Raw genomic sequence first — 27,796 nt, 5'->3', positions numbered from 1 at the left:
CGGGAAACCACAATTAGAAATGCTGTATGTTTTTCCAACCAGCCAACAATGCAAAATGAAAATACAATGAATGCTACTTGATATTAAGGCAGCTTCTAAAATGCTCTACGGAAGCTCAAATGCCACAAATAATAGATTGTTGGAAACTATTAGAATGATGTGGTATAATTACACAAGAATTGTGTAATTATTCCACATCATTTTCCAGTGGTTCACTGTTGTTGACTATGAGACTGGGCTAGGGGCCATTGTTTGACGAGTGAACTACGCGTTAGCAGTGGTGCTTGTGAAAATAGTTTAAAAGATCCTTTCTATTTGTCCCAATGTGCTCCAGAATGACTGGATCTGTCGCAGACTTGATGAAGGACTGAAGACCATCAAGCAGGTTCACAGGCAGGCTGACATGGAGAGACACGGAAAGAGGAGTGTCAAGCAGCAGATTCATCCTCAGAGGGACAATTGGTGTCACGTGGGCCAAGAGCCCTTGGTCCAAGTACTGCCACACCCAGCCTGGAGCCACAGCTGCCTCCAGAAGGAGGAGCTTCCAAAGGAGGAGAAAGTTAGTTGGCCAGCTGTGAAGAGGCCGTCTGCAGCAATCAGGAGAGAAGAGCACCCCGAGACAGCTGGGACCCAGGAGCTGTATAGGAGCATGCACAGTGTCCTGGATAAGCTCACCCCCAAGAGTTTTGGCCACATTATGGAGCAGGTGAAAGAGCTTCGCATGAACACAGAGGAGCGCCTTAGGGGCATTGCAGCCATAATTTTTAAGAAGGCCATCTCTGAGCCAAGATTCTCCACCACTTGTGCCAAGATTTGCAACTGTCTGAGGGAGGTGAGTATGTCCATCTTTCCTTTCTCATTATTTCAGAAACCACAACCTTATGACACAAGTATGGGCTTCAAAAACAGTGAAAGGAGAAACTAAACAGCCACATACATTCAGTTCCTTTCCTTTGTGTGTTATCTGTGCACAGCCATCCTCTAAACATGCACCTTCTCCACACGGCCATCTGGGCAAACTTAACACAAGGAGCTTTAGATAGTATTTCAGCACTACATAATTGTAGTTCTAAGGAGAGGAGTGTTTCTTGCTTCCTAAAACACAGTTTTTACCCTTCAGATAAATGCTCCAAGTGCTGACAACCCTCAAGATGTTGTGAACTTTCGTGAGGTGCTGCTAGAACTGTGCCGCATGAAGTTTCAGATGGTGGATGAGGACCATGAGGTATTTGGAAGAAACAGGAGGAGCTTAACATGCTTGCCGGGGTAACAGTAGGGTAGTATTCCTGGGCAATGCTGGTTTGTGGATTACAGATCAATGTCATGGCTTCCCCTGTGCTATAAATGCTTGGCATCTCCCTGCTCACCCACCTTGGTCCTTCTCCCCATATGTCCAGGAGGAGGAAAAGCAGCACCAGCAGTTGGTCACCAACATGAAGTTCCTTGGTGAACTTTTAAGATTGGAGATGATTAAGAAGACTGTGATCCACAATGTCATCACAAAGCTGCTCATCACCCAGAGTGAGGTGGCACTCGAGTGTCTGTGCTGCCTGCTGTCTACTAGTGGCAGCTCCCTGGACTGTAATGAGGTATTTCACCAGTGAGGTCATATCCCTCATTCAGACATGCGTTTACACACACACCCAAGCAGTCTAACTGTCCCCACTGCTTCCCATTTCAGGAGCACCTTATGGATGGATACATCCATCAGATGGAGGAGATCATCACCATGAGGCAGATCTCATCCCAAGTCTCCCGCCTGATGCAGGACACAGTGACCCTGAGAAAGGTATTACCCCAATTTAACCAACCCCAAATTCTGATCCCCCTCCCCCCTCCTCCTATAGGACATACTCAATGTTGTCTCCTTCAAACTCAATCTCTAACCCACCCTCTCCAGCCTCATTGCTCTTCCTTGTTGTGTTTCTCACACAGTTAAAATATCTCTTTCTTGTCTGCATCTCTCTGTTCCAGAATTATTGGTTCCCACTGAGGAAACCAGTCTGCCAGGTCTGCATGGAGCCCAAACTGGAGGAGAAGCAGAAGAGGATCCAGGAACAGCAGCTGGTTATTCCCATAGCAGGCAGCTACGGTCTTGGTCGGGCACAACCGTCCCTGAGTCATGACATTCAGCTGCAGGATGAAGGCCAAAACACCGCCATCATACCGGCTAACTACCGCCTAGAGCCCGGCATCTTCATTCAGGCAAGCCAGGACCAGCTTCATTGCCCATTAATTTGTATGAATGTAGGACTGGACAGTGATGCCCTTTCGATCTTTTGGTTTGGAACATGTATTCCTTAGGTCAGTGTACAGTATTACACAGATTTTCATGAACTGTAGTAGTTCAATAATATAAAGTTGCTAAATGGATGATCTCCTACCCCAGCTTGACACATTGGACTTCCACATCCAGCTTCCCATTCTCAGGCAGGAAGGCACCCGGTGGTGTCATGGCATGGAGCAAGGTAGGGTCACACCTTCTCTCACATGATTTTTCTTTCATACTATACCCCATCTAATATGACCTTTACATCTCTATTATATAGGTTAATTTACCTTCCTCTTCCATGCACTCTCTTCCACATGTGATGTTTCACACAAGGTCTCCACATACGCTCTCCCGCATGCACCCTCTCTTAGCAAAAAACCCTAATTGCCTTCTGCCGCCCCATTCTACAGAGATGAGACGTCTCTCCTGCAGCACCCTAAACCTCCTCCCCACTCTGCTGCTGTCCTCCTCCTCCTCCTCCAGCCTCCACACAATTCTTCACAAGTTAGTACTTAGCAGTCTCTCTGTTTGTGTCTATCAAACTGATGCCATTGGCTTGTCTTTGTTTTCAGACTAAACATAATTGTGACAAATATCACTTCAGAGAAGTATCTCTTAAGGCAGGACGGTCTCCTGACTTTCCAAAATCATTCCCCCCTACCCTAGCCGGAGAAACTGGAGCCAGGACTGTGCTCTGGTGAAGTGGCAGTTCAACCAGCCAGAGAGTCTGGGCAGCAGCAGTGATGACACCCATCTTCAGGTTTTTGGAGCAGAGAGATTTGCCATACAGACCATGGCGACTCTGCCTGCCCCCGCTAATCCTGCTGTGGACACAGATGAAGCTTCCAATCCTGGTCCAGCCCTGTTCATGAGAACTCAGGATGAGCTAAAGAAGGTGACCAAAGCTGCTGATAAGAAGGTAAACTTGGCTTCAGTTGAGTAATAGCATAGCCATATTGTGGTCATGTGAGAAAACAATGCACATTGCCTGTCTGTGCCACCATCATTATGCATAAATACTGTGCTGATCCCCGTCTGGCCCACAGAAGATGTTGCTGTGTGTAAAGGAGAGAAACGGCACACTGCAGCTCTTGATGGTGGAGCAGAACTCCATCAACAGCAATTGTCCCATGATTATTCACCATCTGGCAGAAGTGGGCTCCCTGCCACCACAGCAGTTACATCGACTGCAGAGCACCTTACAAATGGAACCACATAGACATCAGGTCATGGACCGTGTGGTTACAGCGGTCCACCAGTTACCCTGCAGAGGCTATAGTCGCATGGACCAGCTCTTCAGGTGAGTCCTTTGCTTCCAAAATGTGGGAATGACGGCTGGTATAAAAAACAATGCATTGGGTCCATCAATTGAAAAATACAGCGAATTACTCTGAACTTTGTCCCCACTGCCCCTCTTTACTGGTAGGGAACTGACTGTCCTCCCCGTGCCTCTGGACAGAACTATTGTCCAGAACCTGGAGATCCTCTTCTTGACAGAGAACCAAATGGTGAGTACTGAGAGCCTGCAGACACTCAGAGACTTACTTCTGATCTGAAGAACCGAGTGCAGTGCTTGACTGTAACCATCTGTGCATCACACTGCATAATTGGGTTTCTTTCTCATTCAGATCCGTCTGAACTGCTCAACCAGCTAATGACCTAGCTAGCTTGCCCTTTCAATGTACAGTAAGCTTGTCCAGGGCAGGGAACAAAAGACGTTTTTTCATGGCGAGATGAATCCCCCAAACAAATACTATAATATACATTAGTTTACTGTTTACATGCCCAGTTTAGTTAGTTGGCAAACACCAACATCCCAGTGGCATAACGCTAGCAACCAGAAGCTCAAATGCCAGCTAATCATTCAAGCTTATTACAGTAGCCCAGGTCAGCTAGATGAATCCTCCAAACAATTACTGTACGTTACATGTAAGTGGTATGTATGGCAAAGTGGAACAAACAACATAGGTACCTTGGCTAGATAGCTAGCTACATAATTAAAATAGGTCAATCAATAACGTTAGCTAATAACTAGTAACTACTGACAGCTATGGTCCTGGACGGGCACAACTGTCCCTGAGACATGACATTCAGTGGTGAGTGAGAGGAGTGAGAGGAAAGGATGGAATGTGACAGAGGGAGGTATGAGGGACAGAGAGAAGGGAACGGAGGGAGGAGAGTGACATCACTTTGTTAATAAACATAGCAGATGTTTGGATGGAAATGGTCTTGACTGGTGTTGTATTCCTTCTCCAGAAAATGTTCAGATTAAAGTGGCAGACAACCGAGGACCAGCGGGATCAGCCTCGGTCTTCAACCGGTGCCAGACTGACAGCAGCCGAAATAAGACACAGCAACACTAAGCTGCAAAACCACCAGAACAGTAAAAATCCAAAGAAGAAAAGAGAAATCCAATTTTATGTAAAATACTGCATTTCATTCATTTTCATTTTCATTTTCTGTTGTCTTCATGTGGCAGTTCTGTTTGGAGCTTTCAGAATGTGACTTCAGCACACGTTCAAATTTCACAATCAAATTTCCACCTTCCAATACAGCCCTCTGCCAAACCTCTCCAGTCTTCCTTGTCTCGTTCTTTCATTTAATCTTTGTCCATGCCTACATGCCTTTACACCTGTAGTGATTATTATTATATATTAGGGCTATGGAATATTGTTTGGTCAATATTATCATTGTACATTCTATTAATTTGTATTGTAACTGAAACTGAAAACTTGTTCAAAAAATGTTCTGGTGGTCATACAGATAGTTAAATTGAATGCAATAACCCAATAAATAAAGTACAAATCCCCAAAAAAGAATGGCTTACATTGTCTTATTTGCAATAACTGCACTATTTTCTATATCTGCTTGCAGAAATGTGTATGTGTTCTTTGATATGGATGTCCTTCAGTGAATACTCCACAAACTTTGTGAAATATTAAAATGACACTCATTGCATGAATTAATGGTCAGTTGGTGTTAGCTCTTTATTTAAAATATCCTTGTTTCACCACAGATGAAATGCAAAAAATATACAATTGTCAAAAACTGAATGATATACATGTACTTAATGTATACAACAACAGATTTAATTCAATACTTTATCCATTGTGCCAAAAAAGTTGGGATGTACAGCCATCTTATTTTCAGACCACAATGTTTTCATTCCTGCAAAGAGAAGCCAGTCTCAAACAGATCAATATCAATTATCTCACCTATGTGGTAAAGCCAACAATAAATAATGTAATGGTTCACAAACAGGCTATGACCCTGAACAAGAAACAGTGTATTGCTATTCCCTATAGCAGTTTGTTCATTTATGACTTCCATCTAACTGATGTAACCAATGAGACATTTGCCAAAATACTCAATTCTTCACACAGACTTTGTCGCGACTTATCAAACAGTTTATTACCCTGAACAATATGCGGCATAATGATGCTCAGTATATCAGTTTGCATATTTTAAAATGAATTTCCACCATTATGGCCAGAGATATAATTCAACTCAGACAATTAACCTAAAAGCTATTGGGGAACTCATACTTATCATTAGGGTGATAAACTCATATTTATGTTGCTAAAATATGTAATATGTGGGCAGTGAGCATATGTAGAAGTTTTATCCTAGAGGGCAGGAGGATGATATGAAAGCCTCAGCTATGAGATAGTATAAAATGCCATATCCAGTGTGGCACCCTTGTCTAACCCATCTACTCCTATTACTGTTCTTACTTTACCATCTGTTTGTACAAGCCCAGGGCTTCCCAGGCCACATACTGAATGAAAGCAGGGTCCTAAACCTCCAGGTCAGCAGGGACATTCAAGTTGATGGTGGGAGAGTTCAGTACATTCACAAGCACAGTGGTGGTAGGGGCACAGGCACTGTCACAGTCCTTCTGCCTTCTGTACAGCCTCTTGAATGTTCTCAAACACCTCCGCGATGACAGAGCTGAACTCCTCCAACATGCTCTTGCTGAAGTCAAAGAAGGAGTCCAGGACCTCCTCCAGGCCGATGCCCTTGAGGAAGTGGGTGTCGAGAGCTGGGAGGAAGGGCTTTGGCTTGAGGGGCTTGGACTTGAGGCTGATGATGACGGCATCGTGGAAGGCTGGCACATATTCTTGAACAGCTCCATGCTCCTCTCATAGAGGATGCTGATTCTGTGCTGCAGCAGGAGTCCATTTCGTTCCCGTTCATCTCCTTGTCCGGGTTCTCCAGCAGCTGGCTGCTGGCCGTGGACCAGACCATGGCCGTCCTCCAGCTGGAACTGGGCCGACATCTTATGGAGGACGTTATCCACCTGACAGGGACAGAACAGCCATGGCTTGGTCAGTCAGTGCCCCTGTTCGCTGGAAAGGGCAGAACGTAGAAAGTAATACTGCAATGGCTTCATGCACTCCATCCTCCTATCCTCCCTAGCACCTACAGGGATCTCCGGCACAGCCTTAGACTGGATTAAGTCCTATGCCATGTCCTGGCCAGTCCTCCCAGGTCACCTGGGCAAGCAAAGTATCAACCCCTCGTTGCTTTGTTACAGGAGTTCCCCAGGGCTCAGTCCTCAGTCCCCTCCGCTTCTCCATCTACACCAGGTCCCTTGGCCCTGATATCTCTGCTCATGGCATGTCATGCCACTGGTATGCTGATGACACCCAACTCTCTCCTTTCCCCCATCTGACACACAGGTCTCTACCCATATCTCCGCCTGCCTGAGAGACATCGAGAGCTGGATGCACAACCACCATCTAAAGCTCAACCCAGGTAAGACGGAGCTAATCTTCACCCTTGCTCTAACCTCTCCCTTCTCTGATTTTTCCATTTCACTAGGGGATACCACAGTAACCTCATCCCCCAGTGCAAGGAACCTCAGAGTGATGGACAACAGGCTGTCCCTCTCCGAAAACATCACAGCGGTGACCCAGGTATACAGGTTCTTCCTGTACAACATTCAGAGAATCCGTCCCTTCCTCACCACCTACTCAACTCAGCTCCTTGTTCAAGGAGTTTATACTTCAGGTTCATACACTATAATATATTGCTGTCTTTTCATAAAATGAAATGGGCCCTTTTTATTTAGATTTTTTTATTGAACTTTCCTGCCACAAAAGCAGAAAGCTTGGGAATCAAACGCTTAGTTCTTAAACAGTACCATGGATAGGGACATGAATACTTCTGAAGTGCATTTTGTGCATCACAATTAATCATGAACATTTATATTTGCAGTCGATGGACAGATTATATTTTTAAATGTACCTTTTTTTATATTTCTGGTCAGAACATTTTATTTATATATTTTTTTGTTGTACTGAGGCATACATGTGACATGTGTGGTGGTTTTCGCCATTTCACCCCAGGTTCGAAACGTTTGAAGAGTTGTAGCTGATATAACACAGTATCTCTCATAAGCCTGTAAATTGCTGATGTTATTATACTTATTATATCATATACTATGTTTCAGTATGCCAAGTATGCGGAGTAATCAAAGCATTTCGTAAAATGAAACGTCTTTAACGTCTTTAATATACAAACGTAGTAAATGTCTCCTGCGGACGACGTGTTATCAGGGTCACCCTGGCAGCGGGGGCAGGTGGTGGCGCTGGCGAGCGGTGGGGGGACCGGGCTAGGAAGCGCAGCTCCGTGCTCGGACTGGTTCTTTTGCAGCCATTTTCTGTCCAACCAAACAGCCGATTGGAGAAGGTAACCAACCAGGGCTGTATCGCAGGCTTGTGTCTGACTCCGGCCAATGATGGCAAACCGATTTCTCGTCAGCTCGAATGGAAATATCCGGCTCTGCTAGATTTCCACATTTGTAGTGGAGCGGGAAGTGCGAAGAATATAGAATAATAATGAACACAAATTCTGTTTTAAAACCACGCGTTGGTTCTCTGCTTTGGAGACAAACAGCAGGCCCTTTGTGGATCTTGACGATGAGTGAGGATTCGGATAAAATGATTCGCCAGCTAATGATTTGGATATTTTAATTAAGTCAACTATAATGAGTTGGATATGAGAAACACAAAACTGGTATTTTGTATTGAAAGGCATTGGGTGCAGATTCAGTAATTTACCTAGCTAGCTTTGCGGAGAGCGCGCAAATCAAGTGAGCTAGCTAGCTAGCTAACTTACAGCTGCTAGCAAAAGCTGGTTTCACAGACAGGCGAGGTACAATGTACTGCTGGTTCTCTTGTATTTTTAAAAAGACAATTTTGGCTAATAATGCCGCTAATTTAGATGATTTTATTGCTATATTTAGCTTTAGGTAACCGTGTCGCTAGTTATTTAAACCACAGCTTTAGTTTAACAAGCAACGAGTATAACGCTAGCGCGCTATCTAAGTTTTTAGTTCTTGTTAACGAGCTTACTAACGGTGTGTACCTTAAGGTGTTTTGCTATTGCTGTATAATGTTAGTAGTTTAAAACGAATGAAGCGAAGCCCTGTTTTATTGATAGACCAGTTTATTCAGTAACGTTAGCTAGCTATTATGGATAAGTTCACTAGACACAATTCGTTACTGCTAGCGTTCTAAACTAGCTAGCTAACGTTAGCTAACGAACTATAGCTAGCTGTGTATCGCTGTCAGAGAGATCATGTTTTATAGCTTAACCAGCTAACGAGTTATAAAAATAGCTAGATCCCTGCTACAAATAACATGTGTGGATGTGCTTGGAGTTGAGGCAAACCCATGTTTTATTATTGTAGATGGACGGTGATAATCCCACCACCGATGCCTCCCAGTTGGCCATGGCCGGTGAATACATGTCGGAAAGCAACTACATGCTCCAGTCTCAGGATGGTGAGTCAGATGATCCCTTCAGGTTCAGTCAGGTACCGTATGAATGTCAATAAGACCCAACAACTAAATAGCCCAGCCATTTAGCAGAATATGAATGCCCGCCAGGGGAACTAGTTGGCAATTATTTGCAACTAAATTTCTTATTCAAGACGAAGATGGAGAGGACGGAAACGGAAGCAAGGAGAACTTTCGCGAGCAAGACATCTACCTACCCATTGCCAACGTGGCTCGGATCATGAAGAATGCTGTTCCTCAGACAGGAAAGGTACCTGCTCTTACACGACAGTAATGGCTAATTGTTTCAACCTGTTGATACAGGTGTGTGGTCTAACCCTAGCTACAGTATGCCAGAGTAAATTAATTTAGCGGTATAAGAACAGTTTTTGCTCATGAGTTTATTACATGCAATTTTCTCACGTGGTTAAGTCTTTAAGTCGTTAAGAACAGAAGTTGGCATGAACTCGCAAAGTGGACACAACAGGGTGTCCCTAACGCCCCACCCCACCCTGATGCTACCCTCTTTCTTAAGCTCTTTCTTTCTCATTCTCAGATCGCTAAAGACGCCAAGGAGTGCGTTCAGGAGTGCGTGAGCGAGTTCATCAGCTTCATCACGTCAGAGGCCAGTGAGCGCTGCCACCAGGAGAAGCGCAAAACCATCAACGGCGAGGACATCCTGTTCGCCATGTCCACGCTGGGCTTTGACATGTACGTGGAGCCACTCAAAATCTACCTGCAGAAGTTCAGAGAGGTGAGGAAGCGCCCAGTCCCTGTCGTGACTGGCAATGTGACTGTAAATGTGCTCTGGTCAGGCCTGGGTCAAATATGCATTTGAAATACTTTTACTTTTAGATGATCAAAAAACACTATTGCAAATCCTTCAGAATTTTCAGTAAATGTCACTGTTTGTAGGAATAATCTTTTTGAGTGTGTTAGTGAAAATACATAGTCCCTCTTAAAAAATTTTGTGTTAAAAGTGAAAGGTTTTTGCCCACAGTTTCCATGTGGGCAGGGAATAGTTGTATTCACATTGCCTCCAGACCCGATTGCACGAGATCGTTCACTACAGTACATGTACGTGTGTAGCAGATGGTCCCAGAGTACAGTAACATACAATTAATTCATACAGCTGGATGTTAACTGAAGCAAATCAAAGTAACGGCCTTGCTCAAGGGTACAGCGGCTGTGTACTACCAGGCATTTGAACCCTGGAACCTTAGAGTTACAGCCCACTAGTTACACTACACGTGCAATTGTTTTTCTATACTGGTTGTGCAAGTTATTGGATTGAACAGAATGGAATGTAATTGGAGATGATGTAATGTCATTGTGATGTCACATCCTTTTTCCAGGCGATGAAAGGAGAGAAGGGGATCGCAGGCATGTCGATGAGCGAAGGCCTAGGAGACGAGCTCACAGATGACAGCTTCGGTGAGTGTGTGAGCGCGTGCGTGTGTGCCGGCATTACTTTGACTAATTAGGGCACCTTTCCTTGGATGCTCCCACAGTTTGCAGGGAATATAGACATTTTTTCTTTTTTACACTGAATAAAATCTTAGAATTATTAAACTCTCACTGCTTTGCCATAGGACAGACAGATTAGCTTCACTTGTCTGATGTGTCCTTGAAAAATTATATTCCAGCCAACCAACTACCTGCAGGAATAATAACAACGGATGGGCAACAGCAGAACGTCATGGTGTACACAACCTCATACCAGCAGGTGAGAATGTGTATGAATACATGGCCTTCAGATCACGGTTTTACCATCTGCAGTAAAGCGCTTTAATACGAGAAGAGAAAAGGCTCTGAGGACATGCCTCGGGGACTCGACTTTACTACTGTTGGGTTGTTCATGTGCTCGCAACTCGTAAATGCGATATTTCCGACAGCACATGAAGGCAGCACGTCCCTGATTAGAGGGGAAGAATGAAAACCGACGGCACTGGGGTGCATCCCAGTACTCAAAAAAAAAATATATCCTCCTTTCCTCCACTCACCTCCTATCTGGAAGTATGCATTTTTGAGTATGGGGATGCACCCCTGGTGCCTCATTTATAAACGTTGCGTAGGCACAAAAGAATGCGTACGCCACTTTCTAAGCAAACTTTGGCATTTATAAAAAACGAACTTGACGGGAAAATGTGCGGTCCTCCACGGAAACTCTGACCCATGCGTACGCACATTAACTGGAGAAATGAGAAACTGTGCCTTTAATGCTCGTGACGTAAGACCAGGAAAACGGGAAGTGAAACAGCATGTAAAAAGGTATAAAGATTTGCCGGAGTTGTGGCTGGGTATGGCTGCTGTAAGGACGTGCGTCGTCCCTGTTATACTTATTAAAGTGTTGTATTGTTGAATCTCGCTATACGGGTTCTCTCCCTTCCTAAGTGCAACACAACATTTGGCGACGAGAGAAGTCGAAAATGATACACAACAGATACCACTGTGTAAAATAAATCGAAATTGATTGTTGTTGATTGTACTCTTAAAGGGTTCTGATTTTCTGCATGTTTACACTAGGACTCGGAACTATACTGTCCTCTCAGGTCCTCTTTGCACTTGTTCTTGTGTTTAATTTGCACTTTGTACGTCGCTCTGGATAAGAGCGTCTGCTAAATGCCATGCAATGTAATGTAATGTAATGGAATGAAATATTACCTCTCGCGTATCATATACGAAGAGTTAATTTGCAAAAACGGACAAAAGCCTCTCTTACAACGAATAAACAAACAGCTGTTTGATTGATGCTGCCTGGAGTGCCCAAAAAATATGATTTAGGATGATAAATATAAACGGAGATGTAGTAAAATAATCCCTCAAATATGTAGACGAATTGTTAAACAATACTTCATGTTATTAAATGTATTCTCATAAATAATATGGTGAACAGTCGGACAAATTGCGCTGCACTGATGCCGTTTACAATGCGTCAGTCGGGCAGATACGAGCATAGTTTCATATATTGTTATCATATTCATATATTATGTTTTATCGTGTTTATTGTTATACATTTTTGTTCGTTTTATCTCTTAATTTTGTAACTGTGTTTTCAATGGTGCTAGACAAATAACGTGTATTATATTATTATTATTATTATTATTATTATTATCATCGTCATCATCACATTCGTTGTGCAGAACTGTTCGTCATTTACAATCAATCGGGATAATTCCCACACCTGTAGCTTTTCAGAGGCAATCAAATGGCTGAAATCCCTTTTCTTGGCCTTCTTTTCTGCGTTTGCCATTGTTGTCTTCGTGAAATGCATATTCATTAGGGGTGTTTCACTGCCTATTTATAGGCAACTGTGGGCGGGACATGAAGCTGGCAAAGTTGCGCCACATTTAGAGTTGATTGTGATTTATAAAGGAAAACTGGCGTGGGACGTGTGTATGCACTGTTTTATAAATCAGAATATTTTTTTGCGTATGCACGTCGTAGGTTTCATGCTTACGCAACCTTTTGACGTGAATCCTAAGCACAGTTTTATAAATGAGGCCCCTGGTCTCCAGGCCCTGGTTGGAGTGTCCCTGCTCTACAAAGAGAGCTTAGTGGGTGAATATATGCTCTACTGCTGCATAAGAATTTAGCCCTGTGTGGAAATGGACAAGGCTGCATGTTGAGCTTTGGTCCTGCCTGTGGCATGTAGCCTGTCCTTTCCCAGTTGGTTGTGATTATTTGAGCCATCCATCCATCCATCCATCGTCACCCGCTTATCCGGAGTCGGGTCGCGGGGGCAGTAGGCAAAGCCGGGTATTCCAGGCGTCCCTCTCCCCAGCAACGCATTCTAGCTCCTCCTGGGGGATCCCGAGGCGTTCCCTGGCCAGGAGAGATATATAATCTCTCCAGCGGGCTCTGGGTCTCCCTCGGGGTCTCCGCCCAGTTGGACGAGCCCGGAAAACCTCCAAAGGGAGGCGCCCGGGAGGCATCCTGATCAGATGCCCGAACCACCTCAATTGGCTCCTTTCGACGCGAAGGAGCAGCGGCTCTACTCCGAGCTCCCTCCGGATGTCCGAGCTCCTCACCCTATCTCTAAGGCTGAGCCCGGCCACCCTACGGAGGAAGCTCATTTCGGCCGCTTGTATACGCGATCTCGTTCTTTCGGTCACTACCCAAAGCTCGTGACCATAGGTGAGGGTTGGGACGTAGATCGACCAGTAAATCGAGAGCTTCGCCTTCCGGCTCAGCTCCTTCTTCACCACAACGGTCCGGTGCAACGCCCGCATTACTGCTGACGCTGCACCGATCCGCCTGTCGATCTCACGCTCCCTTCTTGAGCCATTACAGCAATATAGCGTCCTTCTCTCTTCCTGTTCATCTGAGTGTGGTTTGTGCTGTGGCTAGCAGAGCCAGGATAATGGCTACCATGTGACCATCACCCTCCCCTAAGCTTGCTAAACTCAGGTTTAGAATTCATCATCAATGGCTAGTAGAATTGGAAGTACCTGCAAAAAATTATTTCATAATTTTAATGCTAGTTTACGTAGGTGACAGAAACCTGGAATGTCATATTAAAATCTCTTCTGAGCATTTTCCGTCTTCAGCTCTAGCAATTGGGTCTGTGGTCCTGCCTGCAGACAACGCAACCTGTTTCACCTGACTCCCCTACTGACACTGTACAAACCTTCTCATGTCTCCAGTGATAGGTTGATAAATATAGTATGTTATCTCCATTTAAGTCTTTTGTCAAAGCCATGGTCCATATTATGAAGTTATGAATTTGCAGCCTTCCATCCTATGATGGATCGTCTTGTCACTAACAACTACACAGTAAATGTCCAGTGTTAACTAAACTCTCACAGAGTACATATAAGTTAATTAGGGACCATATGTACTCTTAAGAGTTTATTTAACATTGTACTGTGTAGGAGCTGGAATTTTTTGGGATGCTGTGAAAACATTTTACAATGAGGATCATTATGATGATGAACCTGATTATGTTCTCTTTGCAGATTCCTGGCGTGCAGCAGATTCAGTTCTCCTGATGGCTGACAGGACAGTGAGAAATGGAAGTGTCTAAATTGTGGGGTTTTTTTGTGGTCCCTGGTGTATATATGCTATTCATCCTTTGGGGGGGGGGGCCTCAGTAAGTGGGTACATAGATGGGGACTAATTGGGTTGTGTGTTATTCCACTGAGTTTGTGATTATTATTTGTATGTGACTGGAGTTTTATCCAATTTTGGAAATGCACAGTATAAAGCAGAGGCTCTGTGTGCATGTGTGTGTATGGGACACTTTGATTTTTCTTGTTTAAAATAAGATACTTTTTCCTTCCTCTGCAGCAGTATGGGTGGGGGTTCTTAATTTTGTACTGGATCATGTTAATGTTTTTGTAATATGAGTGAGTATTGTGTGATTTCATGTTAATCCTTTTAATAAAAATGCAAATATGTTATTTGCCGAGTTTGCCTACATATTGTTTGTATAATAGGTAATTCTTTGTTACGCGCCATGGTTAAATCTGTAAGCTTTCACACTTATCATACAGGGTTACATAACTAACCGAATTTAGCTGTAGTGGTTACGTCAGATGGAATTGCGCGGAAACGCGCACTGGAACTCTGTGACGTTTTGATTGATGGTCTGCGCTTTGCACGCTTCCAAACCCAGGGTCCAACAGAGGGAATCGGTTGGCATTTCAGGCGTCTGGCCGAGAGACAGCTCACACAGGGAGTTTGTACATATCCGCAGGGCTCCGGACATTTTGGGTTTGACCTCACAATAGGGACCCACATAATGGACCAGAGAGGGAGGGACTCAGATCTAACCATAACATATGACTTCAGCTCTACAGTATCTGAGCTGTGGCGTCTCGACGCAAATTCATGGCGAGGCCAAGCCAGATACTGTGTATTAAAACAGTAGACGCTAAGCAAAGATAAGGAGCGGAAGAACCGAACCAGTTCACGCCCAACACCGAATTTGATCCCGGCAACGTACGAACGATTACAGTCACTACGGACACCAAAATGCATAATTATGAATCCATTTCAGTTATAGTGATGCTCTATTAGCTCTGTACTCCTTGTACAGTAGTTATTCACATTTTTTGCAACATTTACAGAGCATTTTTATGGCGTCATTATATTAATACAAAGGCTTAGTATCTTAGTAGCATTTTACTTAGACTTATCAGTACCTCGGTGCACCACGCAATATAATAATTCACCCAGGGTGCCGAGATCGAATATTTAATGCTGGGCAAATGATATACCCATGTCAAATGTGTACCGGTATCATTCGGGGCTAAAGTGATTCTGTTTTTAGTCTACCTCTGCAGGTCACCCATTTCACCACTGGGGGGCGAGGTAGGTCTGTGCCATATCGCTCCACTCAGCAATCTGTGAGGTTCTGAGGTGGGTTTCGTTATTGGACCGGGCGACCACGGAAAAGAGGAACTGATTAATATCTACGAACTGCAGGAACCTGATGGATGTTTATGGAAACCTTAGCCACCAAGTTATGGGACATAGTGAATAATCCTAATGTCAGTTTCTCAACTTCTCAAAAACCTATTGTTAGTTAAAAGCAGCCTAAAAGTCCACAATTGGAAATTGGACATGAAAGCTTAAGTAAGACAAAAATTACTTAAATACAAGTCGGCCCATATTTAACAAATGGTAAAAATGAGTGTAAAAATGCAATTGGCCTGAATTTTTTGCTGACTTGCCAGAATTTAAATGCCATTTAATTAACTGACAATCGAATGAAACTCCATGGCCTACCTCAAAGAGTTACCTACTGTTTCTTATGATCTCCGTTGCGCGCCACCTTCTACGTTCACATGGTCCCCGTGGGTCCGCTCTGAATGCCCAAGGGCTGGGCAATGTAAGGGGCACATCTGGAAAGAGCCTGCTAAAAGCAAACGTCCTTTCGGCGAGCCCCACTAATCGTGTTGTATGGAGCACCCCGCCCCCCAAAGAAACGCTGCTGACACGACAGATCATGCCAATGGACACTTCGCGGAGGATTTCAGGAGAACCGAAGTAACTGGACATATATCTTTTCCATAAATTCTTGCATACCAACATAGGTACGTGAAGAGATTTTGTCGTTTTCGTAAATTCACGGGTGTGCGGTGTGGTTTTCAGCTGATGGATGACACTGATGAAAACCGCCTATCGATGCCGGGGCTCATCTCCACGGGACTTCTAATGAACAATCACGCGCTAAAATCGGAAACACTGTGTTAGTAAGTGATAATAATGTAAAGCAGCAAGGTAAAATAATCAATTTGAGAGTTAAATGAAAAGATTTGGCCTGAAGCTTTGTATTGCATAAAACGATGCGCACAGTAAAATGTCCAGTGTTCATTCAACTCTAACAGAGTACATCGCCTAGTACATAGGCTTCTCTGTAACCCTGAGTTGATGTAACATTAAACATATTACTGTGTAGCCTATCATTAGCCCTTATAAAATCAAATTTTAATATGTCAGTTATCTAAATCACAGATTGAAATGCACTGTAATGCAGGCATTTTGTAAGTACAGAACCCGCTGTGTTTGAATAGCTATTCTACCTCCAAAACCAGCGGTTTTTCTGGACTGGTGACGGGTCATGAGTCATGACCTGCAGTTAAAGGAAATCTTACACCCATACGTGTTATTTTGTCATTTTGTAAAACAGTGATGTAGATTATGCTGTAGACAGGCTAAATGAGTGTTTTGGGGTAGATTAGTGTCTTGTATTACCGTGAGCATGTGATAGATTTGTCTTTTGTGTTAAGCTTTTGGTTGTTTTGTGAAAATAGACACTTACTATTGGACAACAACATTCTCTACAAAAGTTTGACCTGTTCAGAGCCTTTAAAAATAAAGAAATTAGTAACCATGAAGTTGATATGTTTGTATAATATACATAAGTTAATATAATAGCCTACCCATGTAACAGCTTGGATATTACATTCTTAACATTTTGCACCCCATATTTGTGTTTGGAGTCTGAGAGCCCATAACTAGCATTCACCTTTAACATTTCTGTTGTTTGATGGGGAACGGCACAGCTCTCCCAAAAAAATGTGAATATTGGAGGTGACAGATTGGTATTTTTGGGGTGGACATGAACCCCCCAGTGAATACAGGGGATATGCCTATTGGTAGATTAGTGTTTTGTGTTCAGTAAGCGTGGGGTAGTTTGGTGTTTTGTTTTAAATGAGTGGGGGGTAGGTTAGAGTTTTGTGTTAAGTAGCAGCCTGTAATGTAAGTGACCCTGCACAGTGAAAGATTTATCTCTGGGTGAGGGGGCATGAGAGGGAAAGTAAATGAAAGAAAAATAAAGACAGGAGAGAAAGAATAATTCTCGGTTTGAGTGTATTTTTTCATTACTCCTTTTTCTGCAGTATTTCTTCTACTTTAGAGAAAGAAATAGAAGGGAAATTAACTGAAATTTGCTGTGTAGAGTGTCAGTGTTAAGCTTTTTTCTCAGTACAGTAAAGCAGCTCATGCTGTTGGGAAAAAAAACACATTAACATAAATAATAGCCCTACATATAAATAATATCCAAAACAGCAAGAGGAATGATCAAAAGCTGGGGGAATGTAATATTTTGGAAGAGGATGTAATGTAGGATTTTAAATACGTAACGGTTGGCCTGTAACAGAGGAGTTTTTGATTTGTCATGAATAATATTCTCTAGGCCACACCCATGCGCACGCACACACCCATACACACTCTCACACATACCACACATGTATACAATAACAACAACGACAAACTTTATTTATAGAGCACATTTCATAAAAGTGATGCAGCAATGTGCTGTACATGAAAATAAAAAATAAGGAACATGCGCACACACACATAGTCACACAGACATATACACACACAGTTCTCCAGGCATTATTTCATTAATATTTTTATGAGTTTGGGAGTGGGAGCACAGGACCCCCTGCTCTGTATGTGGGGTTTAAGATTTCATTGTTGAGATTCAGCCCTGATTTTCTGCTGTACCAACAATTTTGAGCTGGGGAGTGTTGCTACAGAGAGAAAGACACACACACACACAAACATAGTGCAGCTGCTGTAGCTTAAACACAAAGACACAGCTAATGATTATCACACACTTATACAGTACATCTAATGTGGATATCACACACTGATGCAGCACAGATAATGTGGCTATCACACACTGAAGAGCACAGCTAATGTGGCTATCACACACTGATACAGAACAGCTAATGTGGCTATCACACACTGATGCAGCACAGCGAATGTGGCTATCACACACTGAACAGTACAGCTAATGTGGCTATCACACACTGATACAGCACAGCTAATGTAGCTATCACGCACTGAACAGCACAGCTAATGTGGCTATCACACACTGAACAGCACAGCTAATGTGCCTATCACACACTGAAGAGCACAGCTAATGTGGCTATCACACACTGATACAGCACAGCTAATGCGGCTATCACACACTGATACTGCACAGCTAATGTGGCTATCACATGCTGATACAGTACAGCTAATGTGGCTATCACACACTGAAGAGCACAGCTAATGTGGCTATCACACACTGATACAGTGCAGCTAATGTGGCTATCACACACTGAGGGTTACAAAGTGTGGTGCTTCTCCAGACCCAGTCCTGTGTGGTCAGACTGTGTTCCGCTGATTAACCAAGTCCACAATCGAGACGTACAGCAGCTGTCACTGATTTATGACCTGAGTTTTAAATCTTCCTTTTCAGATGGTGCCTGAGGAGAGATGGTCCTGCTGAAGAAGTGTGAGTGCTACATGTGTTTCTTGTTAACCCTTTGAAGAATAGGTATTTTGGTAACACTTTACAATAAGGGTCCATGAAACAACTACATTACTTATTGCCAATTCATATTGGAATGAAAAAGTCAGTAATGTATTTGTTAATGGTTAACTAATTATAAGTTCATTTTATGATTCGCTAATCTATAAATATCATGTAACAAATACGTTAGTTCATTGATTACAAATGCATTAACAAATAAAACGTTTATTTTAATGCTCAATTATTGTACAACTACATTAGTTCATTACCCTTAATGTAAACTGTTTTTGTTCCTCAAGTCAGTGTTCTAGAACTCCATTGCTTTCAATTACCAGAAGTGATTGTTACATCAAGATAAGAAGGTTCAGTTAAGAACATTCAAACCACATATTTGCAATCACACACCTTAAAGGGTTAAACTTCATGTGCTTATAATTAGGGGAGTGACACAATATTTTGCAATAGGGAAATTTGGCATTATGCCTCATGGAGCCAAAAAATGTATCGCAAATTCACATAACCACATATTTTCAAATTAACCAAAGGACAAACAACTTTAGACCCATCGTTCGCAACACCTTTCCTCCAATCAAGTACGCAAGCAAAGGAAATCACCAAATGCATAGGTGTTTATATGGCTCACGACTGACCGTTTTCAGTTGTAGAGAACAGGGATTTCAGAAGCGAATTAACACTTCAGAGCGCACATTTCGGTCATAACATAGTTCCAGCCCTTTACAGAGATACAAAACAAAGCATGACTCAGAGGTTCAATGCTGCCAACTGCATCTCGCTAACGACTGATGGCTGGACCTCCCAAGCCACCCAGTCCTATATCACAAACACAGCCCACCCCATAAATAATGACTGGAAAATGGAAAGCTTTGTTTTGCAAACTCAACCACTATTCAAGTCTCATACTCAAGCAAACATTGGGGAAGTGCAGAACTCACCTGTATGAGAATGGAAGCTGGAAAAGCCTTGTCATAAGCAACATGAGGAATATGGACATGGACCACAAGTGGGCTTGGACTACATAATCAAGTGTTTAAAATGAAAGTCAGATAAAGACAATGTATAACTGATCAATAATACTTGTTTATTCCTTGAGAAAAAATGTCCTAGGAGGACTATGTTTACCACAAAGTAAGACTGAAACTTGGAATTCATCATCCCATCATGGGAGGTACATTTTTGTACATTTAATCTGAGCTCAATTTTTTATATCATAACCATATCATATTTTGTATTGTATCGTATTTGAGTTGTTATATGGACAATCACACTGCACCAGTCCTGTAGATAACAAATCCTGTAGGATTATAAATCACGTTTGATATGTCCTGTGGGATAATGGGGTAATGTTGAGCTTGCTGTTTATGGGTACAGTATGAGAGGAACCAGTAAACTGGATAGCTGTGCGTCAGAGGGCTGGTAAAAGTGTGTTTGCTTCTGGGCAGACTCCAGTGGAGGTAGCTGCTCTGAATGCCGGCTTTGTGCTCTGGGCCCTGCTCCAGCCTCCTGGGCTCTCCCCCGACACTGCTGGAATGCCCCCATACATCTACCTCACATATGTGTGTATATGTGTGTGTGCCCGTGCGTATCAGTGTGTGTGTGTGTCTGTGTGTGTGTGTGTGTCTGTGTATCTGTGTGTGAGAGAGAGAGTGCTCCTGGGCAGAATTGATGATGTAAGAAATGAAGTGTGCTTGTGTGTGTCAGTGCGTTATTGTGTAAGGCATAAATGGTGATCTAATTACTTTTGTATGTGTGTTTTGTGTGTGCGTGTGTGTGAGAGAGTGTGTATGTATGTATGCATGTTTGTGTAGGTGTGCATTCATGCAGTTGTGGGTGTGTGTGAGTGTGTATGTGTGTATATGTATGTTCGTGGGGGTGTGCATTCATGCAGTTGTGTGTGTGTGCCCACGCACATGTGTGTGAGCTTCTGGACAGAAGTGACGATGTATCTACGGCTGCTCTAAGGCTGGTCTTAGACATGTTAGGGGAATTAAAGAGTCCAAAATTAAGAGGGTTTTCCCAGGGCTGCACTCGCTGCTCACAGCAAGCCCATAAAACTTTCCAGCAGCAGTTTATTAGTGCTGTAATTAAACCTGTGAATCGTGTGTTGTTCTAATGAAAGAAATTCTGTTAAATGCCACTTCTTAAAAACAGGATAATATTTCTCCCCTCAGTTTACCCTCTACTGCATTGAACTATAGCAGCCTGTGGGCCTCCATAGACTGGGAATCAGGGGAGAGTTCTCATTTTACACACCCTCCTGTCCCGGTGTTCACACAGACCATTCCCCAGAATGTGTGTGTGTGTATCTGTGTGTGAAATGAGTGCTTGTACAGAGAGAATGCACTTCATTTTATTATTTAATTTCAGACAATAGCACCACTCAAGAAGAGTATTTTAATTAGGAAGCCTGTTCTCGTTATATGGTTATGTTCTTATTTTTATTTTCTTATAATAATAAGGTTATGGTTATGTTCTTATGACTATATGGTTATGTTCTTATAATGATATTTTTATGATTATATGATTATGTTCTTATCTTTGAAGCATGGAGTGTTTAAATCTGTGTGTTTAAGCAGCTAAGCTGGGTGTGCCTGTGTTTTTATAAATAAAGACCCTGCTCACATTTAAAATTTTCATGAAGGCAAGTTAGAGATTAACACTTATTTTTCCCAAAAATGTATAAACAGGAAACATTTTAGTTTGTAATTTCTGAATGATTTGAGTTGGAGCTAGATACATCTTCATTTCTTTTGTTCTTTATTTATATTGTAACTGGCAGGGTGGTTAAAGAGTCAAACCAGCTGGGAAAGGTAGTGGTAGAGGTCAGGGGCCAGCACTGCTTATTTAGACTGTCAATCTGTCAGCTCCAGCGCTAGCGCTCAACAGGGAGGTCTGGGATGGGAGTCTGGAAGAAAGTCTTCATCTGGGGTGTTGAAAGGGAGTGCATCCCCAAAGACTGACCTGGGATAAGGCCTTGTGTTGGTGCATAATGAGTGGAGATTTGGTTTGGCATGAACGATAGCTGACCCTAGATCAGTGCTCTGGGGCTGTTTGTCCTGCTTCTCAGACATAACCTGCTTCACATTTCCCAAGTGAATGGCATTCTAATGGCCAGAGAGTAAGTAAAATTGTCATATTTTGAAACAGAATGTAGGTAAAATTGTTATATTTTGAAAAGGGTTGGTAAATGTGGTATGTTGCACATTCCATCCATTACACTAAATTAAGTCCCTTATATGACTGTTCCTCTTTGTTACAGTGAACCGGGTGCTCCTGATGTTGTTGATTTTGATGGTATATATAATCCTGTACAGCAAGGTACACAAAGTCCAGCTCCCAAACAGCAATACAGGTATGTATCAAATTCCTTACAGCTAAAACTACAGCCATTAAGTCCCAGTCAGTGCACTTCCTCTGCATGTTTGCAGTATAGTACCCACAAGGGTCAAATACTTCACTTGAAATATTTTAACTCAGGGATCAAGTCCTAGGAGGATAGCAGTAGGTTTTTTAAGGTTTTTTTGGCAGCCAATTCTAGCCTTGGAAACTTGGGGCTCATTCCTTGCTCCTACCTCCACCCATCGTGGAGGCAAGGAAAGGAAACCAGAAAAGGAAGTGAAGATGGGGAATCAAGAAAACATGAAAAGTACGTCAGTTTGAAGTAATGACAGATGTGGCATATGTGTGGCAGATGGGGAGAGGTGGTTGGTGATTGTTTATACATCAAAATTTCTAAAAAGATACTTCTGCAAAGGATGCGCTCATGTTTCCTTGCTCAAGAAATCTTTGGGAGTCTCCTAGCTCCTGGCTCCTAGCTCCTTGAAGAAACATTTGACAGGTGGAACTCCCTTAAAGATGGTGGACCTCTATAAATATTTATCGGGTCACGCAAGGAACAAGGAGGCAGGGAAGGATAAAAATAAGCGATTGGAATGAGCCCAAGGTGTGTGAACAAATTAGCCAATCAGTAACTTAAATTAAGTACTGCAGATTGCATGCTTTAGATGCAGAATTTGGTAGAATTTGACACGGTTTTGCAGATCCTTGAGAATTTTCAACAAAACCTATTACTAACCCAAAGGCAACACACATTAAGCACAGCACTTTTCTCGGAAAGATGTATTTATTAGAGTCTCCGAAGAAGGACCTCTGTTCCAAACGTGTCTGTTTTTTTCTCCCTTGATTTAATTAATTTATCAATCAAAGAAGAGTGCTGTCCTACTCCATATAAGTTCATTTTCATGGACTAGGCATCTTGTCTGCACATACAGTTTCATTGTATTCATACAGTTACATTTGAATATTCCTGAAAGAAGCACTGCCACTGCTTCATTTTTTTCCATTGTATTCAACATTAAGAACAAAATTATTTTTATTTAAGACTCATGGATTGATTTTTTTTTTTTTAATAAACGGGCAATGATCATTTCAAGTACATTTTTAATCTGGGACTCGTAAGATTGTGTGGTTATGTGATGGTACCCCCATCTGTGGGTGCTTGCATCAGATGGAGATTTGGGAGAAGCCAAGACAGAGCCAGCAGTCACACTCAAGGCAGCAGGTAGAGAGAAGTTGGAGGAGGCGCAGCTGTCGGGGAAGGTTGAGACCGTGGCACAGGTGGAGGACAGCAATGCCATCCTGGTGGTCATCTGTGCTGCCAAGGAGAGAATGGGCGGTGCCATGGCAACCATCAACAGCGTGCGCAGCAACACAGAGGCCAATGTGGTCTTCTACATCGTCACCCTGCGCGATTCCGTCTCCTACACCCGGTATGGCACCGAAACCCTTCCCCCCTCCCCCACACCCCACACTAAGGTTCCACCACCAGGACTACTTGCCATATTTAGGTTAAAAACTTTTTTTTGACATGCTTTAACTCTTTAGAGACTTGTAAAAAATCTCCAGGATACTGACCATTTCAAAATTAACCCTGTTTTTATTTGATAGGCAGTATATTGAGAACTCTGATCTGAAGGACATAAAGTTTAAAATCCTGGAGTTTAACCCGATGGTTCTAAGAGGGAAGGTGAAAACAGACTCCACCCGACCTGACCTGAAGCACCCGGTGAGTCCAGGGGTTTGCATCATCATGTAACATGTTTCATATACATTACTTATGTCCTACTGATATAAATCTGTTCAGTCACATGGTGAGAGAGGTAATTTTTGGCTCTGTGCAAGCACACATACTTTAACACTGCAATGCATGGTTATGTAAGAGATCATTTTGGATGCCATTTTGGCTTCATATGAACAGACTGCTTTCCTGTTTTCTAGCTCAACTTTGTGCGCTTCTACCTGCCGCTGCTTGTCATCGGACACAAGAAGGTGATCTACTTAGATGATGACATCATCGTGCAAGGTAAACACCTCAAAGTGTAGGTTCAATGATTGCTTCCATTCCCTCTGCACCTCCAGCTGAGAGAGAGAACATTCTGGAACGTCTCATTGTCCTGGTACTTATACAACACTGAGTGGCTTTGAGAATCTGAATTTATATGCAATATATGCAATTTACTGCTACAGTACTATATCTATTTACAATTTACAAATACGTGAATGATAACCACTATGGTGGCAGCATTTCACAGACACTTATTCACCTATTTGTCCTGATTGCAATGTGTCATTTACTGTAGTCCTGTTGAAGTGTGAGATTTTCATGTCTCTTTAGAGCTTTTAATTATACACAATGTATGAAACTGTTCTGTAATGCATGACTAATACACTGAAAGAGCAGAGTCATTTACAGTGGTAATAGAAACAGGTGCCTGCTCTTTCTGACTCAGGGGACATACAGGTCCTGTACAACACTAAACTGGACCCAGGACATGCTGCTGCTTTCGCCAACGACTGTGACCTGCCGTCGGATGTGGTCCGCAGTATGGGTATGCAGGTAAGAGGTGCTTTTACTGCACACCTGATGTGCAGGTACAGCACAGTTTGATATATATATACCACTACACTACAGGGGGCGGCCTGTAGTGTAGTGGTTAAAGTACATGCCTGGAACCCGCAAGGTCAGTGGTTCAATCCCCGGTGTAGCCACAGAACACAGAGCTGTTGGATAAGAGCGTCTGCCATTAATGTAATGTAATATGTACAATACAGCTAAGACAGATGTTGTTTGGGAGGTGTACAGATAAGACACAGGACGTTTACACAAAATACAGGTAAGATAGATGTTGTTTGGGTGGTATATAGGTAAGACACAGGACTTATATGAAATACAGGTAAGATGCAGGTTGTTTAGAAGGTATGCTGGTATGCAGGGTGCTCCCCAGAATGGCTACTGTTTTTGTTGCACAGTGGCACAGTGGCACAAGTGAAAGTGGTGCCCAGCCACCTTTACATTCTTGGGGAGAACCCTGGATATGATATGAGTGGCCTGTAGCGTAGTGGTTAAGGTACGTGACTGGGACCCGCAAGGTTGGCGGTTCGATCCCTGGTGTACCCGCAATAGGATCCACACAGCCATTGGGCCCTTCAGCAAGGCCCGTAACCCTGCATTGCTCCAGGGGAGGATTGTCTCCTGCTTACTCAACTGTACGTCGCTCTCAATAAGGGTGTCTGCCAAATGCCATTAATGTAATGTAATGAGTGTACAGGCAGTATAAGTGATTAACAGGTAATATATGTGTGTGTGTTTCCCAGACAACGTACATGGGGTTCTTGGACTACAGGAAGATGGAGGTGCGGGATTTGGGGATTAACCCGAGCGAGTGCTCCTTTAACCCCGGGGTGATTGTGGCAGACGTGGAGGAATGGAAGAGGCAGAAGATCACCAAACAGCTGGAGGGCTGGATGCAGAACAACATCAGGTTTAGATTCAACAGCTGGGGATCTACCCCTCTGCATCCTATATCTGCCCCCTACCTCCAACATCTGCCCCTCAGCATCCCACATCCACAATTTATATCTAACATCTGCCCCTCTGCATTCGACAGTTTGCCCCTCTCAGTGCTTCCTACAGACCTGCTGAAAGGTTGTCAGATCAAACTGCTCACTTTACTTTCTTGCACTTAACCTTTTTCAGTCTATTCAACACTCATTCTTCTCTGTCCTTCTACACTTTCATTCTTCCTTCCAGCCTATATGCTGTCAACTCTTCCTCACATCTGGCACCCTTCATCCCTGGCTGTGAAACGTTTTTCAGCGTTTGACCAAACAAAGGCCCAGTTAAAGAGTGAAATAGTGTGGGCCCCATCTCCCCCTCAGGGACGACCTGTACACCAGCACCATGGCAGGGGCCGTGGCCACTCCCCCCATGCTGATCGCCTTCTACCAGAAGTACTCCGACATCGACCCCAGCTGGCACATCGGACACCTGGGTGAGCCCAGATCGCTTCACCTGCCTAACAAGTGTCGGTCTTGTTAACATGCTCTTCTCTGGGTGGGGGAAGAGAATTTTACATCCACTGAATACTGGCCTTCAGATAACTTTGCTGTTTATCCGTAAGCGTCTGTGTGTAAAGTACAAAGAAACACCTAAGGCTGTTAAACCAGTTGGGTATATACACATTCTGATATATACATATATACAAAACTGCAGTATCCTTTCACACTGCAGTCTCATTTACATTTACATGCAAAGGTATTATGCTTCCTTATTTTGCATGATTTGTTGATTTCAACCCCAGGGTCAGGCAACTGTGAAAACACATCAACCTTTCACCAAGTGAATTTAACATGGCCTCCCCCTCCCACCCACCAGGCTGGAGTCCTGACACCTGGTACTCTGATGCCTTCTTGGAGGCCGCAAGCCTACTGCACTGGAACGGCCGCTTCAAGCCCTGGGACTTCCCCTGCGTGCACATGGAGATGTGGGAGAAGTGGTACGTCCCGGACCCCACGGGCAGGTTCACGTTGGTACGGCCCGACAGCTAAGAGACAGCAAAATGGAAAGCGAGGGAGGGCGCAGAAACAGAGAGGGTGAAACAGGGATGGCCAACCCTGGTCCTGGGGAGCCGCAGGGTGCGCTAGCTTTTGTTTTCAGCTGAAAATCAGCAACATATTCACTCCCAAGAACCAGCCGAGGTGAGTTGACTGTGTAATCAACTGCTTTAATTGATCAATTAACTGCTGAGTAACAACGAAAGCCGGCACACCCAGCGGCTCTCCAGGACCAGAGTTGGCCACCCCTGGGGCGAAATAATGAGGATGAGAGGATGAGAATGAGAGCGATAGATCATGAAAGAATGAATGTGTGGGAGTGAGCAAGAGTGACTGCAAAAATGTGAACAAGAGACAATAGCTATGAATGCAAAGGGGTGAATAACCAAGAAATAGTGTGAGAGGGTTAATAACAAAGAAATAGTGTGAGAGGGTTAATAACAAAGAAAGAGTGTGAGAGGGTGAATAACTAAGAAAGAGTGTGAGAGGGTGAATAACTAAGAAAGAGTGTGAGAGGTGAATGACAAAGAGATACGCAGGGCGTGACATCTCTACATTTCCCTGTCTGATCCTGTACTGCTGCGTGTATGAAATTCACAAGGAACACAGCTCTGCAAAAACCAGAGGATTTGGATCCTCACAGTATTTAACGGTTTACCGTGACTCCTGTACTCCCTGCTGCCTGAAGGGGGTGCTGCTTCCATTCTGACCCACTGGCATTCTGAGACTCTCCAAAAACCCTGCTCGTACAAAACTGAGGTGTTGAAACAGATTTTAACACCTTGGGGGGAGGGGGCGTCTGTGTAATGTAATATGAATCAAATCCACTATATACTGCACTGTGTGTGGAGGGTGGGGGGGGTTATGTTTTCAAATGCTACAGACATTTTAAAGACATCCTGAGATTATTTGCAGGCTAATAAATTAAATAAAACAAATAATTAAATAAAATGTTTACATTTGTAATTCAGCCTTTTTATTCAGTGATGCAGAGCGCTTTTTGTGTTATGTGGCTCAACTTTCAACTACCTTCAGACCCCAGGTGCTTGAAGACTGCAGCAACTTCAGGAATTA

The 27,796-nt window shown here is 43.3% G+C and overlaps 2 protein-coding genes across 4 annotated transcripts; both read left to right on the top strand.

Annotated features, from left to right (window-relative positions):
* The first annotated feature begins 7,854 nt into the window (after nucleotides 1–7,854).
* On the top strand, nucleotides 7,855–14,459 carry nfybb (nuclear transcription factor Y, beta b). Of its 3 annotated transcripts, none has more exons than XM_061252248.1 (7): nucleotides 7,855–7,966; nucleotides 8,970–9,063; nucleotides 9,213–9,328; nucleotides 9,614–9,811; nucleotides 10,413–10,491; nucleotides 10,704–10,783; nucleotides 14,016–14,459. In XM_061252248.1, exons 2-7 carry the CDS (start codon nucleotides 8,970–8,972, stop codon nucleotides 14,046–14,048), a joined length of 600 nt encoding a protein of 199 aa, XP_061108232.1. In that variant the 5' UTR covers nucleotides 7,855–7,966; the 3' UTR covers nucleotides 14,049–14,459. The 3 variants fall into 3 exon arrangements, with proteins under 3 accessions (XP_061108232.1, XP_061108234.1, XP_061108233.1); XM_061252250.1 differs by lacking the exon at nucleotides 7,855–7,966 and adding an exon at nucleotides 8,000–8,200; XM_061252249.1 differs by lacking the exon at nucleotides 7,855–7,966 and adding an exon at nucleotides 8,216–8,431.
* Nucleotides 14,460–15,993: 1,534 nt separating this feature from the next.
* LOC133135742 (glycosyltransferase 8 domain-containing protein 2-like) lies at nucleotides 15,994–27,469 on the top strand. The gene is made up of 11 exons (XM_061252991.1): nucleotides 15,994–16,097; nucleotides 18,758–18,793; nucleotides 22,089–22,181; nucleotides 22,437–22,444; nucleotides 23,429–23,598; nucleotides 23,777–23,894; nucleotides 24,107–24,191; nucleotides 24,619–24,725; nucleotides 25,484–25,650; nucleotides 26,048–26,160; nucleotides 26,544–27,469. The coding sequence occupies exons 2-11, from the start codon at nucleotides 18,775–18,777 to the stop codon at nucleotides 26,714–26,716; spliced, it is 1,053 nt and encodes a 350-aa protein (XP_061108975.1). The 5' UTR covers nucleotides 15,994–16,097; nucleotides 18,758–18,774; the 3' UTR covers nucleotides 26,717–27,469.
* The last annotated feature ends 327 nt before the right edge of the window (nucleotides 27,470–27,796 follow it).

This window comes from Conger conger, chromosome 8, assembly GCF_963514075.1.
Source record: "Conger conger chromosome 8, fConCon1.1, whole genome shotgun sequence".
NCBI classification, from domain to species: domain Eukaryota; kingdom Metazoa; phylum Chordata; class Actinopteri; order Anguilliformes; family Congridae; genus Conger; species Conger conger.
Note: the sequence above shows the minus strand (reverse complement) of the source record. Positions and strands in the feature narration are given on the sequence as shown.